Below are 16,801 nucleotides of genomic sequence, written 5' to 3' on the forward strand. Positions count from 1 at the left end.
ATTTTTGTTTTCTTTTTAACGCCATACCCAGTGTTGATACAGTTCCTAAAAATAGGCTTTCTCATGTACTGCTGGTGGGAGGGTAAGCTAGTCTAAACCCTCTGGGGTATAGTATAGACTGGCGGTACCAGTCAAATCCCTAAAAATGTGCCTGTCATCTGGCTTAGCTATCTCACGTCTGAGAATTTATCCTCGGAATTTATCCTAATCAGAACTATGAACAATAGTCTGTCTGTAAGATCTTTATGCCCACATTATTTCTAATTTCAAAAAGGGAAAAACATGAAGTGTCCAGAAGGGGTATGTTGATTGAATTAATTGTGGTATATCCAGAGATATACCACGTAGGCCACTATGTACTATTAATGATGATGATACAAAAGAATTCTGAGTGGCACAAGGAAATTATTAAGAAATACTGAAATAAAGTAAGGAACAAAACCACAGTTCAGTATGTTCTGTTATTTTTAAATGACAAATACGTCATTTAAAAAAGGCAAAGAAGATATAAACCAATATGTTTCACTGAGTAATTTAGAATATCGTATTTGTAATCTTCAGTAGTTCCAAATTTTCTGAAAAGAACAGATACTACTTCTATAATAGATGTTTTAGGAAAACAAAAGCATCACAGGAAAGTAAACTTCACAGAGTTTGCAGTTGGAGCACCTTTGCCCATAATGTGAGAAAACCATGAAGTTCACCGATTCAGGCCTCCTTGTACCAGGAGGAAAAATGTGTCCCTTGAGCCTCCAGGTGCCGGGGATGGTCGCGGCTACCTGGGTAAATAGCCTCCTTTTTGCTTATGTAGCTTGTCAATCTCCCCAGTTTCCATCCGTGCCCCTGAGCACACTGATGGAAACACCAAAATTAAGCCTCATGATTTTCTGGGATACCTACAAGGGTCAGAAACTAAACTTCCATGTGAAATTGCCTATCTCAATAAATTAAATTCATGTGTGCTTTTCTAAAAGGGCTTTTCATAACACTAATACCTTTGAATCCAACTGGCTTCCACAGACCTAGGAGAAGGAGCGAACAACCTTTTTTTTTTTTAACACAAGGTCCAATTCAGGAAAAATAAAAATGTTTATGAGCCACATTTTTCTCCCACCCAAAATAAAACTCGCTTTTTTACAGTCCCATAGGAAAAAAACAAAACAACTGTTCTTAGAAGCTATAAACGACCTTATTGCAAGAAGGACAACAGTTGTAACATTTTCACTGCTTTTTGGCCATCTTTTTCTGGGCATAGGTGAGATGCAGCAGCGCAGAGCCATCCTCCTGATTTTTCATCTGGAGAATGGGGCCACTTAGCGTGGATGTGGGCTTTCTCTGGCAGGAGCAGAGGCACTGGGCGGAGTTGTCAGGGTGGGATGGACTGGAAGGACAAGGCAGGATGAAAGTCCGAGGGGGCCCAAGCGATGCCGTGGGAAGGAGGGACCCCATGCTCCAGAAGAGGTAGCCAGGAGGCAAGGTGGAAATTCACCATCCACATGGAGCGTGCTTGAACAAGCATCTTGGCAACAATGTATCGGCATATGTTCTCTTCTCCATGAAAACTCTTTCTTGCAGGGCACCCAGGTGGCTCAGTCGGGTAGCCTTCGGCTCAGGTCATGATCCCAGTGTGCTGGGATTGAGCCCTGCATCAGGCTCCCTGCTCGGTGGGGAGCCTGCTTCTCCCTCTCCCTCTGCTTGCTGCTCCCCCTACTTGTGCTCTCTCTGTCAAATAAATAAATAAAATCTTTAAAAACAAAACAAAACTCCCCCTCTGCTGGGTTCCATCTTCAGGGGTGGTGGCCACAGGATCTGATCTGATCGAGTGGAATCATTGAGCCCCATGCAGTTGTCTCGGAGGCGGAATTATGGCCTCCATAAGGAGAAGGCAGGCTTGAGGGACCTGCTCGGGTTTCTTAAGAAAGAGTAAGTAGGGGCGCCTGGGTGGCTCAGTCAGTTAAACGCCTGACTCTTGATCTCAGCTCAGGTCTTGATCTCAGGGTTGTGAGATGGAGCCCCGCGTTGGGTTCCAAGGCGTTGGTCATGGAACCTACTTAAAACAACAACAACAAAAAAAACCAACAAATAAACAAGCATATAACCGGGAACTTATAGATCCGATTCAACTACGCTCTCAAAAAGTCTTTCACAAGATTCCACAGAAAGTACACCTTAAAAAGTGGGCTGTGATGAGAATCGGTCTTAGAATTGTCACTGCCAGTGGAGAGTTGTATTTGAGGGTTAACCACTGCGTATATAACATCGTAGGACTCCCCTCAAAATCCCATGTCTCTGAAGCCAGCTGTGGCATGGAAGGAAACTCAACTGGAAGTGCCCTGTCACCACGGAGCGGCCCCCTGGAGTTTCGCTGTTGGCACCGCGCTGGTCCCATGCTGAGCCTGTCATTCATTACAGATAGATACACCCAGACACACGATCCTTACCCATTACTGCTAATTGGGTGATGTTTTTCAATAAAGTATAAATACACGGCCAGAAGGGCTTCCAGAATTGAGACACTCGTTCCTGCCCAAATGTTACAGTATTGTGTTGCGGGCGGTTTATCTGTAGGCGGGCGGTTTATCTGTAGCTGTCACATCCCTCTCTCTCTCTTTTTTTTTTAAGATTTTATTTATTTGAGAGAGAGAGGATGAGATAGAGCATGAGAGGGGCGAGGGTCAGAGGGAGAAGCAGACTCCCCGCTGAGCAGGGAGCCCGATGCGGGACTCGATCCTGGGACTCCAGGATCATGACCTGAGCCGAAGGCAGTCGCTTAACCGACTGAGCCCCCTGGCGCCCTCCCTCTCCTTAACTGTAAAACGGAACCCTGTGCTGGGGCGCCTGGGGGGCTCAGTCGGTTAAGCGTCTGCCTTCAGCTCCGGTGGTGATCTCAGGGTCCTGGGATGAGCCCCGCATCAGGCCTCTTGCTCAGCGGGGAGCCTGCTTCTCCCTCTGCCTCTGCCCCTCCCCGGGCTTGTGCCCTCTCTCTCTCATAAATAAATGAAACCTTAAAAAAAAAAAAGCAACCCAGAACGCTGTGCCAAATAGGCACTGGTCTGGGTCTGTCCTCACTTTGGCCGGTGGGGGAGAGCAGTCCACCATCTCCGGGGTACAGATGAGCGGAGTGCCGCTCAGCACCCGCAGCCAGGAAGGGGCCCAGCCTGCGTGCGAATGCAGGGCCGTCTAACCTCGACTCTTTAACTTCATCCCCAGACGGGAGCTGCAACAGCAACAGCCAGAACGTCTGCAGACACGATCCCTCCCGATGTTAGGTGTCGCAGAGAGAATGCCCCGTAACCGGGAGCAAGGCGGGCCAGCACGCCGCCCCGGCCCCGCCACTGGACCGGCGGGTGGTTCGCTCCGACGGCTCGGGCCGCGCACGCCGCATGCTTAAGTGGACCGGACAGTGATTGCTCTGTGTTCGCTGCTCTCTTTCAGCCCTTTGCTAGCTGTGACCTTTGCCACTTGCTGTGCTGTTCCAGGAGTCGCCCTCCTGACCTGGGGGGTGAACCCGCTCACGGGAGCCCTGGGGGTCTTCAACATTTTCCTGTATACTTGCTGCTACACGCCGTTGAAGAGGATCAGCATCGCCAACACGTGGGTGGGCGCCGTGGTCGGGGCCGTCCCGCCCGTCATGGGCTGGACGGCAGCTACTGGCAGCCTCGACGCCGGTGAGTATCTCGCGTCTCCTCTGTCCACTTGGGCCCGCAGGCGCGTGGCCGGGTGCCCGAGCCAAGCCCTCCGTAGCGCCCCCTGCCGGCGAGCACGTGCCAGTCAGAGGCATTTCCCGAACTCTAGTCCGTGCTGGTCCATTTTAGTCTGTACTCACTCTCTCGGCAAACGGGCGGATGCGGCGGGCTGAAATACTCTGAATGCAGAGCCGAAGGGAGTCCGTGTCGTCCGACTTCCAGGCGAGCGTGCGCTTTCCAGGGTGGGGAACGTCTGGGGGAGAAGCTAAAGGAAAAGCAGTGACTGCACAGGTGGAATGAAAAGCAGGTACCTAAAAATCACGAATCAGGTTGGGGCTGATGATTCCTTTGGGGTGTCCTGGCATGGTGTGGCGGGGGGTGTCTGGGATGAGGCCTCCAGCTCTCCTCTGGAAGCGGATGATCCGTCGTGGGCAGCTCCCTGCATCAGCTCTTCACCCCGTGGTGGAGGAGCAGACCCATTTTCATTAGTTTCTAATTTGTTTTTATATGATTTGCTTAAATTGTTCATGGTGTCTACAGTAAAACCATTGAAACAGATCTACTTTTTGGTGGTATGTCACAACGAAATTTGTGGGGTGAAAAGAGCTCATTTTTACCATGTGTAAGGGAAGCTTCACAGTCTAATTAGCCAAGTAATTAGTGTTTTTGACCAACACTTAGGAAGGAAGTGGTGAGGTTTCCTGCAATATATGTAAGTACATATTTTTCACATGAGAGATCAAAAGGCAGTTGACCATAAACCATTGCCCCGTAAACCACATTTCTGAAGCTTTTCATAAAAGCCCTTGCACTCTGACTTGGCAAGCTTACAAAGGCGATTACACCTTTAGCATGATCGTCTCTGAGAACGGTTTTAATATCCTGTAAATGTTGGAGTTTCATGAATCTACAAATAAAATATTCTAGACCGTACATGCTCGTTTGCTCTGCGATAAACCCCCAAGCCTGAATCTCGTCCGTGTGGGAGCCGTGGCAGCTCGGTGGTTGGGAACCAGCACTGCGGGGCAGGGGTGCCCCCGGGTTTGGAGCCCAGCTCCACCTCTCGTTAGCCGCGTGCCCTTTGGAACGTTCTGGACTTCTGTATGCTACTGTCTCCTCCCCTCCCACGTGGTCCCCTCTCATGGAGTTGTCATGAGGACTAAGTGAGTTATTATTAAGTATTCCTCATTTGTACAGTAGATGGATTCATACAGATCGAGAAAGGTCATGAGATTTTATTGATTTGCAAACTCTGAGCGGTTTGTCATTGTTACTTACCAGGCTTGGTGGGAAAGACCCCTGGGTCCTTAGTGATGGCTGTCTTGGGCGAGGGTGGAGAAGGTGGGAAGCATGGGTTTGATATCCCTAGACTAGATGGTGTCTGAATTTACCCCCTCGATTGCACCTGCATACCACCAAATTCCTGGTCAGATTCCTCATCCTAGTTCTGCCTGGAGCCCCAATCTTGACCCAAACGGCTGTCGCCCCTAGCCGTTTTTTTTTATCATAGTAAAACCTAGCTCTCCCCTCGTGTACCTCTCCAGAACTCTCTAGTGATTGCCCAGACATCTGAGGTGGGGCCCCTGAAAGCGACCCGTCTTGTGCAGCGATGTGGTGCCCCAAGTCTTATCTGATGGACACAGCCCCACACCCTGCCAGGAGTGCCAGAACCTTATGCAGGTTCCTCAAACCCAGCCTCAAGGAACCAGGCCCCCAGAACTACCTTTTCTCTCTGGGAACTCCCAGACCCGGAGACCGGTGTCACTGAAGATAGGTGGGGGCAGTGTGGCCCAGGGCCATGCTGAACTTGGTCACCTCTGTCATCTGTCGGGCACCTAGATTCTTGCTGAGGGATAGAGGCCTTTGTTGTACTCCCAGGCGGTTGGTTCCCTCAAGAGGATTTTGAGCCTCAGTGTGTGTTGGCTAGAGTTGCATCCCCAGAGGCCAGAGAAAGAAAGAACTTTGCAGACGTCTTCCCACTTACATGTTCAGGGACGGTGTGGATTTGGTTAAACTGCTAATAGTCATACTTAACATTAAAAAAAAAACTTTTTTAATTTGGGGTATAGTCTTTCTGTAATCCATGTTCAATCATTTGTATACAGATTCCTTAGTGAGGGATAGCTAAGGTCCAGACTTAGGTTGCAGAGTAAAAATGCATGTTTATCTTGAAAAATGAGACCCCATCACCTACCTGAACTGACCCTGACATCAGGCAGAGCCGTCTGAAACAGATTGGTATCACCACAGAGAGGAGTTGGTTGAAGAAGGTTGACCTCTATTACATCCTTTTTCTTCAAATCCTAGAGGCACATGGCAGGGCACACAATTATGGCTTGGTGTACTGCCCCCCGAATTCTAATTCACCCCCAGGTCCAGTCCTACATCTGAAGTCTTATCAGATTTACAGTGTGTTACTTTACATAATGCTTTAAACTGCTTCCAAAAAAAGGTTCAAAGCATTAATTTGCTAGAGCAAACTCGAGATAAGCAGCAAGTCTTAGATTAAAATTGAATGAATGAATGAATGAATGAATCAGTCAATCAGTGAATAAGTTACCTTCCATTTTACAGCTGACAAAACTTGGTTAATCCCAGGTCAGTTGCCAAATATTTATTGAGCCCCAGTTATGTGCCAGGGCCTATAAAGGAGGAAGTGATCCCAAAAAATAAGGTAGAATCTGAGAGAATGTAGTTTCAACATTGATATCGCTGGGATTTTAAGACACTGGGTTGAATAAGATTATATATATATATATATATATATATATATATATATACACACACATAGTTTTGTCACCTTCTAGAACTGTACCATCCATTAGGACACCCACTAGCCACATGTGGCTATTTTAAGTTTTAGTGTCAACGAAATAAATTTAAACACTGAGTTCTTCGGTCCCAGGAGCCATATTTCAGCTGCTCACGGCCACACATGGCCAGGAGCTGCCATACTGGTGGCACAGAGAAGAGCGTTTCCGTCCTTGCGGAAGGTTCGTTTGTCAGTTCTGCCGAGAAGGACACATGGATGTCCTTATGAACCTATGTGCCCCCATCTTCCTCGTGAGTTCGTGCTTTAAATGCTAGGGCATCGAAGGAGACTGCACCTGTGGTCTCCACAAACTCTAAAGCAGTGGTTCTCAAATTTGAGTGCACCTCAGAATCACCTGGCAGGCTTGCTAAAACCCAGGTTCCTGGGCCTGAGAACTTGCCTTTCTAGGAAGCTTGCCAGGTGATGCCAATGCCCCTGGTCCAGGGACCACTTTAAGAACCACCAGCTTGAGAAGACAGAATGGGAGAGAGCTCTGGCTGTCAGGATAGCTTGGAAGTACCTCAGGATTTGGGCAGAGGGAGTGGGGTAGATGGCATGATTTGAGACGCACACACCCACAGAGGTTAGGTCTCTCGTCTGGGTTCTTATCTCAGGGGACATGCTTGCTTTGAAAGCGCCCTGCTGAGAAAGAAAGCGGCCCCACATGTTTCCCTTCTGTGGTATCTCCAAATCCTTCTGTCTTTGACCCTCGGAACCGCAGTGACAGGAAGGAAGAGAGGAGGGTGGAGGAGAGGCAGGGAGACCACCCACTCAGCTCGTCAGCCGGCTTCGTGGTGCAGGTATCAGTGAGGACCTACTGTGTGCTGGGCACTGAGGAATTCGGACTTGATTGAAAGGCACTAAAGACCCCTTGGTGGTTTAAGCAGGAGAGCAGCTGGGCCCGGAGTTGGGGTTTTATCTAACAGTGGGCCGTAGGTGGGTTCTCTTTGGTGTTGGAAAGCAGTACTTTGCTGGGCCCTCCTTGGTCCTCCCAAGCCTGTGTGCCTTCTGTCTCCTCCTGGCCCCTCTCCAGTAGGCCTCTACCTGTCCTGGGCCTGGCCTCCACCCTCCTGCCTTCCCTAGTCACATTTCACCCCTCAAGTGTTCAGTGAAGCATCCATCAGCTCCTCCTTTGCAAGAGCAGCTTGTAAACGCCCGTGAACCTCCAGGTGGGCGTGGATGCGGGGTGTGTGTGTGAAAGGGGGCCGACTCCACTGAGTGCCGTCCATGCCTTTGGTCCCTCAGTCACCCTGACCATGGGAACCTCCATAAAGGCCCCTTCCTGGGCCCGGAAGGCAAGATTGGAACAGCTCGAGGCGGATGGGCGATGGAAAATCCTACAGCCTCCAGACCTGTCTAGTTGAGAAGAAAGATAAAAAAATAAGTGGCCCTAGAAAACAGTTTGCATCCCAGACGGCTTGCAGAGTAAGGAAATGTTAATGTTCCAAAGTACTTTTCCCCTTCTCAGCATCTAGATCATTTTGTGGTTTCTGTGGTGGCTGTAAGGCCAATTAAGACCTCCAGAGGGTCTGAGCCCTGAAGAGAGAGATTATGCTGCCTTCCGTCCTCCAGTCAAGACCGAAAACCTAAAATAAGCATAAGGACATCCCCTGGGGTTCTGATCCCCCCCCCCCCCCGCATAACTACTTTGTTGTTTCTTCACCAGACAGTGAAAAAGCCTTTCTTTTTTTTTTTTTTTTTAAGATTTATTTGAGAGAGAGAGAGAGAGAGAGCACAAGCAGGGGGAGGGGCGGAGGCAGAGGGAGAAGCTGACTCCCCACTGAGCAGGGAGCCCAGTGCGGGGCTGGATTCCAGGACCCTGGGATCATCACCCAAGCGGAAGGCAGACGCTTAACCCACTGAGCCACCCAGGCTCCTTTCTCATTGTTCTAGCTGCCCCCCGGGTGGCGTGGGTGCAGAGTGAGTGTGCCTGCCCCACCCCGTAGGTACCCCAACACTTGGAGAGGGAGGCCAGATTTGGAGTGGGAGGGGAGCCAAACGGATCACCGGATAGAAACCAGGAAAGCCAAACCAATGTGAGTTCTTGAGATCTGCTCTTTCGCGGCTGATGCTCTTCTAGCTGGAAAGCGCTAGCTTTGCACAAACATCACGCAGTGGGGATTTTGTCCCCAGCAGGGCTGTGTTGTCATACACTGGGCCCTAGCTCAGAAAGCCCCTTTTGCGGCCAGCTCGGCCATAAAGGTAATCACCATAATGGGACTGTACCTGTGTCCATTTCCCTCCGAAACGCGGGGTTAGGCCTTTTCTCCCACCTGCCTAATTACTTTGCCTTCTTTAAAAAAAAAAAAAACAAAAAACAAAAAACACAACCGCTATTAGCAGAAAACATTAAAAATGCTTACCAGCAAAAATAAAAAACCCAGGAAGGCCAACCAGGAGGGCTGCTTTCTGGCCCCCGGTGTGGCCAGGACAACGGGGGGGGGGGGGAGAAGTGACCTGCACGGACCCGGGGAAGGGGTCGCTTTGGGGCCGGGGCGCCGCAGATAAAGTGCAGGGAGCAGACCGCCCAGGTCCCAGCGGGCCTGGAGCCACACGCATTAGGCTTCTCAACAGTGTTTACCTCCAGGGACGACTTTCGTTTATCTTGGAGGCTTCAGGGTAAAGTACTTCCCCTCCTCCTTGCCAAAGCCACCTCTCTCTCTCTCAGTCTCTCCCTCTCGCTCCACCGCCCCCATGGCTTTAAAAAGGCTCTGATTCTATTTGGTCATTTTCCCCCAATCTGACCCTATCCCAGGTTTTGGGAGTTTGTAGAATGGGCCAGGGTGACCGTCTTGTAGAGTTGATGTGTAAACTGCCTTGGGTTTGTAATTCAAATGTTGTTGTGTGGTAAACATTAATTATGTCAGCCAGCATTCAGTTACAAATGAGAACTCAGCCGTGGGCCCTTATCAGGAAGTGACATTTGGCGGATGGATGGTTTTAGTAACAAAAAAAAGAGAAGGAGTTTTTTTTTTTTTTTTAGCCTCAGCTGGTAAACTACAAAATGTTAAATACTGTTTCACTCTATTTACCTCCTTTATTCCAGGATGAGAAGAGAGAATACGACAGAGGGAATGTTCCATTCACTCCCTTATTCAACAAATATTTATCCAGGCCCTCCTAAGTACCTGGCTCTGTTGAACCCAAGCACTTTCAAAGAGTTCCTTAAGAACACGGGTTCAGTTTGAAATGAAACTTGAAAGTGAGTGTCTGTGTTCATTTTGTGTGAAATTTTTTTTCCTTAACTAGCCTCAGAGGGTCGTATTAATTACGACAAATGATATTTTTAAAGACAGGGTGAACAAGGAACATTTTCATGGGACTATTAGCAAACCAAACAGTATTAGAGCCCTATTCTCTTCGTAGACAAAACCCACAAAAGGCTGAGAAAGAATGTACTAGAAGTATGTTGCTAGACCCAAGACTGGGTATAATTGGAGGCCGCCTTTGGTATGACCGAGGAAGCGCGCTCCGCGAAGTTGACCAGTTTGATGAGGGCTTTTGAGGAGCCCGGCCAGTGCCTTCCTGAGGGAAGTGATAATGCCAGGTAGACATGGTGCCTGGCCCCAGATGCACGTTTAGTCAATACTGTTCAGGGAACAGATTAGTATTGGGATAAGAAAGACGGAAATGCCCTCAGATGTGAGCTAGGGGAGTACAGAACATTCGGATTTCTTTTTTTTTTTTATATAGTTCTTTTTTTTTTTATTTTACTTATTTATTCATGAGAGACAGAGGAAGAGAGAGAGAGAGAGAGAGAAGCAGAGGGAGAAGCAGGCTCCCAAGGAGCAGGGAGCCCGATGCGGGACTCGATCCCAGGACCCTGGGATCATGACCTGAGCCGAAGGCAGACGCTTAACGACTGAGCCACCCAGGTGCCCAACATTCGGATTTCTTAGAGAACCTGCAGATGCCCCAAACTAAACTTCCCTGTAGGGAAATGATTAAAAAAAGAAGAGGGGCGCCTGGGTGGCTCAGTTGGTTAAGCGACTGCCTTCGGCTCGGGTCAAGATCCCAGGGTCCTGGGATCGAGTACCGCATCGGGCTCCCTGCTCGGCGGGGAGTCCGCTTCTCCCTCTGATCCTACCCCCTCTCATGCTCTCTCTCTATCTCATTCTCTCTCTCAAATAAATAAAATCTTAAAAAAAAAAAAAAAGAAGAGGGGAGCAGTTTTTTTCAGAGTCAGAACTCTGTGCTTCCTTTATCCCCGTCTCCCTTCAGATAGAAGCCTCAGGTGACTCTGTGGGGACAGGTGACTCTGCAGGGGACAGGGACAGTGGGCGGTGCGCGATATGGTGAGGGAGGGAGGGAGCCTGTGCCCTGTTCACTGGGCCTCTTCGTCATTCCTGAGTCACTTCCAAAGAATTCTCCCAGGGCAAGCTTTCACTGCCTACTCCAGTCCCTATTTTCAGAGGACCCGCAGTCTTGCCTTTTGTCAGTGCGCAGTTGATCAACTGGCCCCCACACCCTCTTCCCTTTATGCCCAGCGCCATCGAAGTCTATTACACAGTGGAAGCCGACCTGTTTCACCAGCTCCATTGTGTTCACCCTCAAAGGGAAGGCTTCGGAATCTGTGACCATGAAGCTTTGGGTTTGGCTCTGCTCCCCCAGCCAGCCCCCAGTTTACATAACCATGTACCCCTGAGAGCACAAATACAACCAGCCTGGCAACAGACCAGCTACCAAGGGCCACATTTAGAGGGAGCCTATTGTACAGGGGAGGGCAGACCTCCCCAGCCCCGTACCAAGGTTCACTGGAGCTGTTTCTTTGTCTATTTCAAGGCCATGGGTGGGCAGTGAATGACAATGAATGGGTTTGGGGTCGAGGCGGGAAGGGGTTGAATGTGAGCCCACCGGGCAGCAGAAGAAGCAAGCTGAAACCACTGAACCCCGTTTCAGAAGGAATTTTGTTTTGGGAGAGCACGCACAGGGACTCAGAGCTCCAGCTTGAAGATGTCTGTCTCCATCCTCTTGGGAAACCGTGTGGTTGGCAATTGCCTCGGGTTGGTTTGCCAACAAAATGATGGATGGATGCTGTGGGCAGGTGTTTCTCAACCCGAGCAGAAGTGGCAGTGGTTGAGGTTCCCCCCCCCCCACCCCGCCCCTCGGTCCGTATGGTGTAAAAATGATTGATAGATGTTTTGAGAGGGTTTTAAAACGCATGTATTTGCAAAGGGCCGCTAGGAAGACATTGGTTAGCCTTGCCCCACCTAGCCTTACACATCACTTCTTCCAGGAAGCCTTCCCCCTGACCTCTCTAAGGCTGACTTAGGTCTTCCTCCTCTGTGTCCCCCACAAGCCATCCACCTAAGGTGATCTTCAGAGGCCGTCCTCCCGTTTCGTGTTGTCTCCCGCCCTGGCCAGACTCCAGCTGAGGGCCTTGAGAACACACTGCATCTATCGTCACATCGTGGGTCCCAGAAGATAGGCCCAGGAACAGCAGACTGCTCGGGGTGGGGGCGGGGGTGGGGAGGGGGGAGGCTGAGCGCAGGCCTTTGAGTCAGTAAACTGAGTGCTCTGTGTTTACCCCACAGGGAAGGTGGGTTCCACCACAGCCCCCGGACTAATCCAAGTCTTCCTGTTCCGGTTCACCTTATCTTGATGAAGAGAGCAATTTGTTTTACATCTTTTGTAGGAGCAAGTAGAACCGTGTGGGGGTGGTGGTTTTCTGATTACAATCCATTAAGGCTAAGCTGTGATTTCTAAAGCTCTTTCATTTGTGACATGAGCCAAACCCACACCCAATTTCCTCTCGCATAGAAAGCAGCATGCTACTTTTATGAAAATGATTTTTTTAATTATGTTATTTTAAGCAGAAGCATAACCGAAAATGCATATTGAGCAAAACAGAGCACTCCAGTTGGCACACAAAAAAAAAACGGGCTTTTGAGAAAGGTGAGCAAGAGCCCACATTGGGGCCTGGACCATTTTAACCGTTTCCAGCCTGGTTTCCCGGCGACTTTGCTTTTCCTCAGCTCTTGCAGCACAATGGCAGAAGGGCTACGGGGCCCTGGCTTACCCGATCCCCCTCCCCCGGTTCTGAGTCCTCTCTTGCCAGGACACGTCTCAGCCTTGTTCTCCCCCGCCCCATGCCCCGGCTGTCATCCCTGAGGCCCAAAATCTGTTCAAACCCTTCGGGTGTGAGGCCGGTCCCGAACAGCAAGCAGTTGCTCCCCGTTATCTCATGCTCAAGACCTGAAAAGTGCCCCAAGGCCCCGAGAATCTAACAGCACCCCCTCTTTACTGGTCCTGTATGATCTCCTTTCCCATAGCATACGAAGGAGAAGTCCAACCTTCTTCTGTCTTTTCCCTTTCCACAGTACTCACTGTGGAGACAGAGACTGTGCCTAACGGAAACAAACTTTTTTTTAAAGGTCCCAGGACCCCCCCGATAAACCGGCAAATGCAGTTTCTCCTTCCAGCAAGCCCTGTCTCTACCCAGCAACACTGACATTTGAATGGGCGCCCAGCGGTTTGCTGTTACCAGTCGATGTGGGTGCAACTTCTATTTTTTTTGTAATTTTTATTTTTTTTAAATTTTTTTGGTGGGGGGCAACATCCTCCTAAGAGAAGGTGCTGGTATATGTGAATATCCCTGGGTGGGCCCGTTAAGGAATCTTTCCACCTGTAAGAGGAGAGTGATGTCACCCACTGGAAGGTGGTCGTGAGCATGAGTGTGCATATAATTCCTGCACCCAAGGCCTGGCGTGTGACTGCCACAAGGCATTTAACTGGGTTGTCTTGTAGGCACCTCAAACTCAAAGTAGCCCCAAATAGCGCTCTTTGTGCCTCCACCGTGAACACACTCACCTTTGTGTGTTCCCGGTATTCCCCACCTGAGTATGAGGATCAGTGTCTGCCACCCCCATGACACCTGGTCCAGCCTACAGATGCCCGTGTGGCCCAGTGGTGAGCTTTCCACTTAGCTGGGGCAAGGTGCCAGCCTTTGGGAAGGCCTTCCCTGAGCCGTGAGCCTCCAGCCACCCCATAGTGTGGCCCTGTTCTGACTGTAAACAGCACTCATCACTGTCACGAGTGCTCCTGTCTGTCTCTCCCTCCAGACCTGAAACAGGGCCTGGTCTTGCTCCCCACCGCCCGTTAGCATCTGGAATGGTGCCTGGCACACGGCAGACGCCCTCCATCTATTCACCAAGGGAATGGAGTCCACGAACAGTAGCTGCTTCCATTATTACCACAAAAATTGGAGTTATGTTTACATGAACTAAAATATATACGTATCAGGTTATTTATAGACTGGGTTAAAATGGATTGGAAGGATTTGGCAGCAACCCTACCGAAGCAGGGACGTGCGCATCGAGTCTTGGTTATTTTGTAATCTATAGGCTTACAGAACCCATGAGACCCCGTCACTGGATCGGAAACCTGGCCCCCAGTCCTCTGAGTCTGCGCCCACACGAGTTCTCCTTGTTATGCCACAACTGTCTGACGCAGTGAATTCAGAAATGGGCGCGTGTCTGCCCCGAACGATAAGGGTAAAAGTCGCCATTCTGTCTGGGAGGGGACGAGAAAGCCTGCCCCTGTTGTCGCTGCGCATCCCACGCTGTAGAGGAATACAGATCAGAGATTAAAAGAGGCTCAGTCCCTCTGATCCTCCTCGGCGTGGGCACCACAGGGCCCCTGCAGGACCTTGGAAGCCCCAACTTGGTTTTCTGCACAATTCTGAATTATTTAAACTGCCTTCTCGCCTGCTGAGTTCTGTTTTAGCAGTAGTGCGCCCCCCCCCCCCTTCTCTGAACATTCCCACAGACAAGGGGCTTAAAAGATGCTCATTACCTGCAATAGGACCATGGTTACAGATTTTCAACCTCTGTGCGGGCTGGTGCTGGCCAGGGTAGATGACACAGTGGGTTAGTGAGCCCTCAGGTCCCCGACCGGGGACCCCCAGGAGGCACTTGGGTGTCAGGAGCAAGGCATTGAGGCAGAGTGTCCCAGAAGACGGAGGAAGGGGGGAGGGGAGGTAGAATCCTAGTAGCTGGCCCTGTCGGTTCACAAATCAGTGCTGGAAAACAGCAACCTCAGGTGGCTTTTAGTAGAGCCTTTCTTTGTACACGTGGGCTCCTGCTGATGTGTGTGAGGACCCTCTACTGCAGTGGCATCGAGCACTTTCTATATTCTATTCCAGAGATGCAAAGGAAACTGAATGTTCCCTTCAGGAATTTGCATTCAAGCAGAAAACATAGGAGCACGTCATGGTGGGACACCGGGGTTTACCCAGTGGTAGACACAGGTCTGAGTAGCTTCCAGACACACACCCCGGCTCAGACCCCTCTTCACGATCTCCTGGTTGCCATCTGGACGTCCCAAAGGCGTGTCAGGCTGAACACACTCAAGGTCACACTCAGGCGCTGGCCTCCCTGCCTCTGCTGTTCGTCATCTCAAGGAATGGCATCTCCACGGGGCCCCTCTGGATGCCTCCCTCTCCCTCCCTCCTTACTTCACACTCACTCCCCGTCACGTGGCCTCCTGAAGGCCTCTCGGGTTCGTCCTCTTTCCACCCCACTGTCACCACCTTGATCCCAGCTCCTGTCGCCTCTCATCTCGGCCCCTGGTCGGGCCTCCCCTGCCTTCTCGGGGCCCCTCCGGTGTGTTCTTTCACAGATTGGTCAAGTGACACCACTGCCCTTTGCTCACACACACACCCCCGCCAACACGCGCACGCGCCCATGTGCACACACTCACGCAGCCTTAAACACATCACCATCTCTCCACGGCTCCCTGTTGCATTTAGGATGGAACCAGGACTTAGCACAGTCTGCAGACTGGGGGGGGCCCCACCCACCCCGCCAGCCACACTCGCTTCCTTTTTTGATTTTGATACATTTTTTTAAAATGACCATACAGGCCAACTGACCTTTTTTTCTTTCGATAGATAGTGCTATGAATCCTAACACATGTTCTCATCTCCTTTTAATACCCTGGCTACACCGTGCATCTTCCTGCCCCTTCATGACGACCTCTCCCTCTGCCAGCCCCCAGGGGACCAGGTCACTCGTCCCGCAGAGCTCAGCTCCGACGTCCCTTTCTCAGAGACGTCTCCTCTGCCCGCCTCAACTGGGTCTTGTTCTGTGTCCTCATGGCACGAATTTTTCCTGCACAGCTGCTGAGTGGTGATGTAGATTCACTGGTGTGGCTCCTGATCTAGTGCCCTGCTGGTGAACCCCCCCACCCCAGGAGGGGCACGTGTGGATTTGTGCTCGCCATCCTACCCCCAGCGCCCAGCACAGTGCTCTCCACTTAGTAGTAGGTGCTCAGCAAACACTTCCATGCATGAGTAAATGGGCAAGGCATCGCCTGCATGGGAATGAGCCAGCCCTGCAGTCAGGACTTGGGGGAGGTGGCTTAGTGTGGTAGGGGAGCCGGTCTCCACATCAGACAGGCTTGTTCTGAATCCCTCCTTTACCTCTTTTTGTAGAATTTAACACCCTCCGAGCGGTGTTGGCTCACTTAATGAGCATAAAACCTAACAGCCTATGGGCAGGATTAAATGAGCTAAACTGCATGAAAGTCTCTGTCTTAGTAGGTGCTCCAAAGTGGCGGCCTGCAATCCGCCCTCGTGGGTGAGGGGAGGCCCTGCGCCAGAGGGGCTAAATGCTGCTTGAGATCCTAATACATCCTCCTCGAAAACCTGCAAAGCCACAGACAAGTTCTTGTTCTGCTCAGGGACCGTGTCCCTTTATGCCTCTCCATTTACTGAACACAGGCTGTTTTAGTACCGCCTGCTTGCCCTGTGGTGCAGGCTCTGTGGAACGTGCCAGACCCCTGCCCTGGAAGCGCTGGGAGTCCACTGTGAAACTGTCAGGATGCAGACAAAAGCCAGGGTGCTGAGCGTGGGCCCTCAGCTACCTTCAGTACCATCCTTGGGACAGGGAGCTGCCCGCCACCCTGGGGAAGGACCTTGTCCAGAAGGCCAGGCCGGCTTGGGATGTGGCCCTGCGCCTACCCACAAGCGCCTCGCTCTCAAGTGGAGCCGAAGCCCTCCCACGGAGGTCCCCCCGGCCGGTGCAGGGGCTTCTGGGGTTCTTCACCGTGCGGTGCGCACCGCGTGGACGGGAGCCCCAAGTGCTCAGTGTCTTGGGGAGAGGGGAGGTGGTGAGAAAGCTGGGGGGTCCTGGAGGCTCGTCTCCGGTGCCAGGCTGACCTGGACAAGCAGAGGCGAGAACAGAGACTGGCAGGGGATCTGGGAGCCGCGGGAGATGCGGAGGGAGCACCGGGGGCCGGAAACGATGCTTCTGTGCCTCTCTGACCACAGCCTCTCTCTGCTTCCCCCCCCCCCCCCCCCCCC

At 51.1% G+C, this 16,801-nt stretch overlaps 1 protein-coding gene across 1 annotated transcript in view; it reads left to right on the top strand.

Moving 5' to 3' along the window:
- COX10 (cytochrome c oxidase assembly factor heme A:farnesyltransferase COX10) overlaps positions 1-16,801 on the top strand; it is a 125,769-nt gene that overhangs the window by 106,914 nt on the left and 2,054 nt on the right. The window contains exon 6 of the mRNA XM_025864082.2: positions 3,436-3,668. Coding sequence (XP_025719867.1) covers positions 3,436-3,668 — 233 coding nt within the window. The remainder of the gene's footprint in view (positions 1-3,435; positions 3,669-16,801) is intronic.

The sequence above is a fragment of the Callorhinus ursinus genome, unplaced genomic scaffold (genome assembly GCF_003265705.2).
Source record: "Callorhinus ursinus isolate GAN/ISIS: 27379988/994484 unplaced genomic scaffold, GSC_fseal_2.0 scaffold43, whole genome shotgun sequence".
NCBI lineage: Eukaryota > Metazoa > Chordata > Mammalia > Carnivora > Otariidae > Callorhinus > Callorhinus ursinus.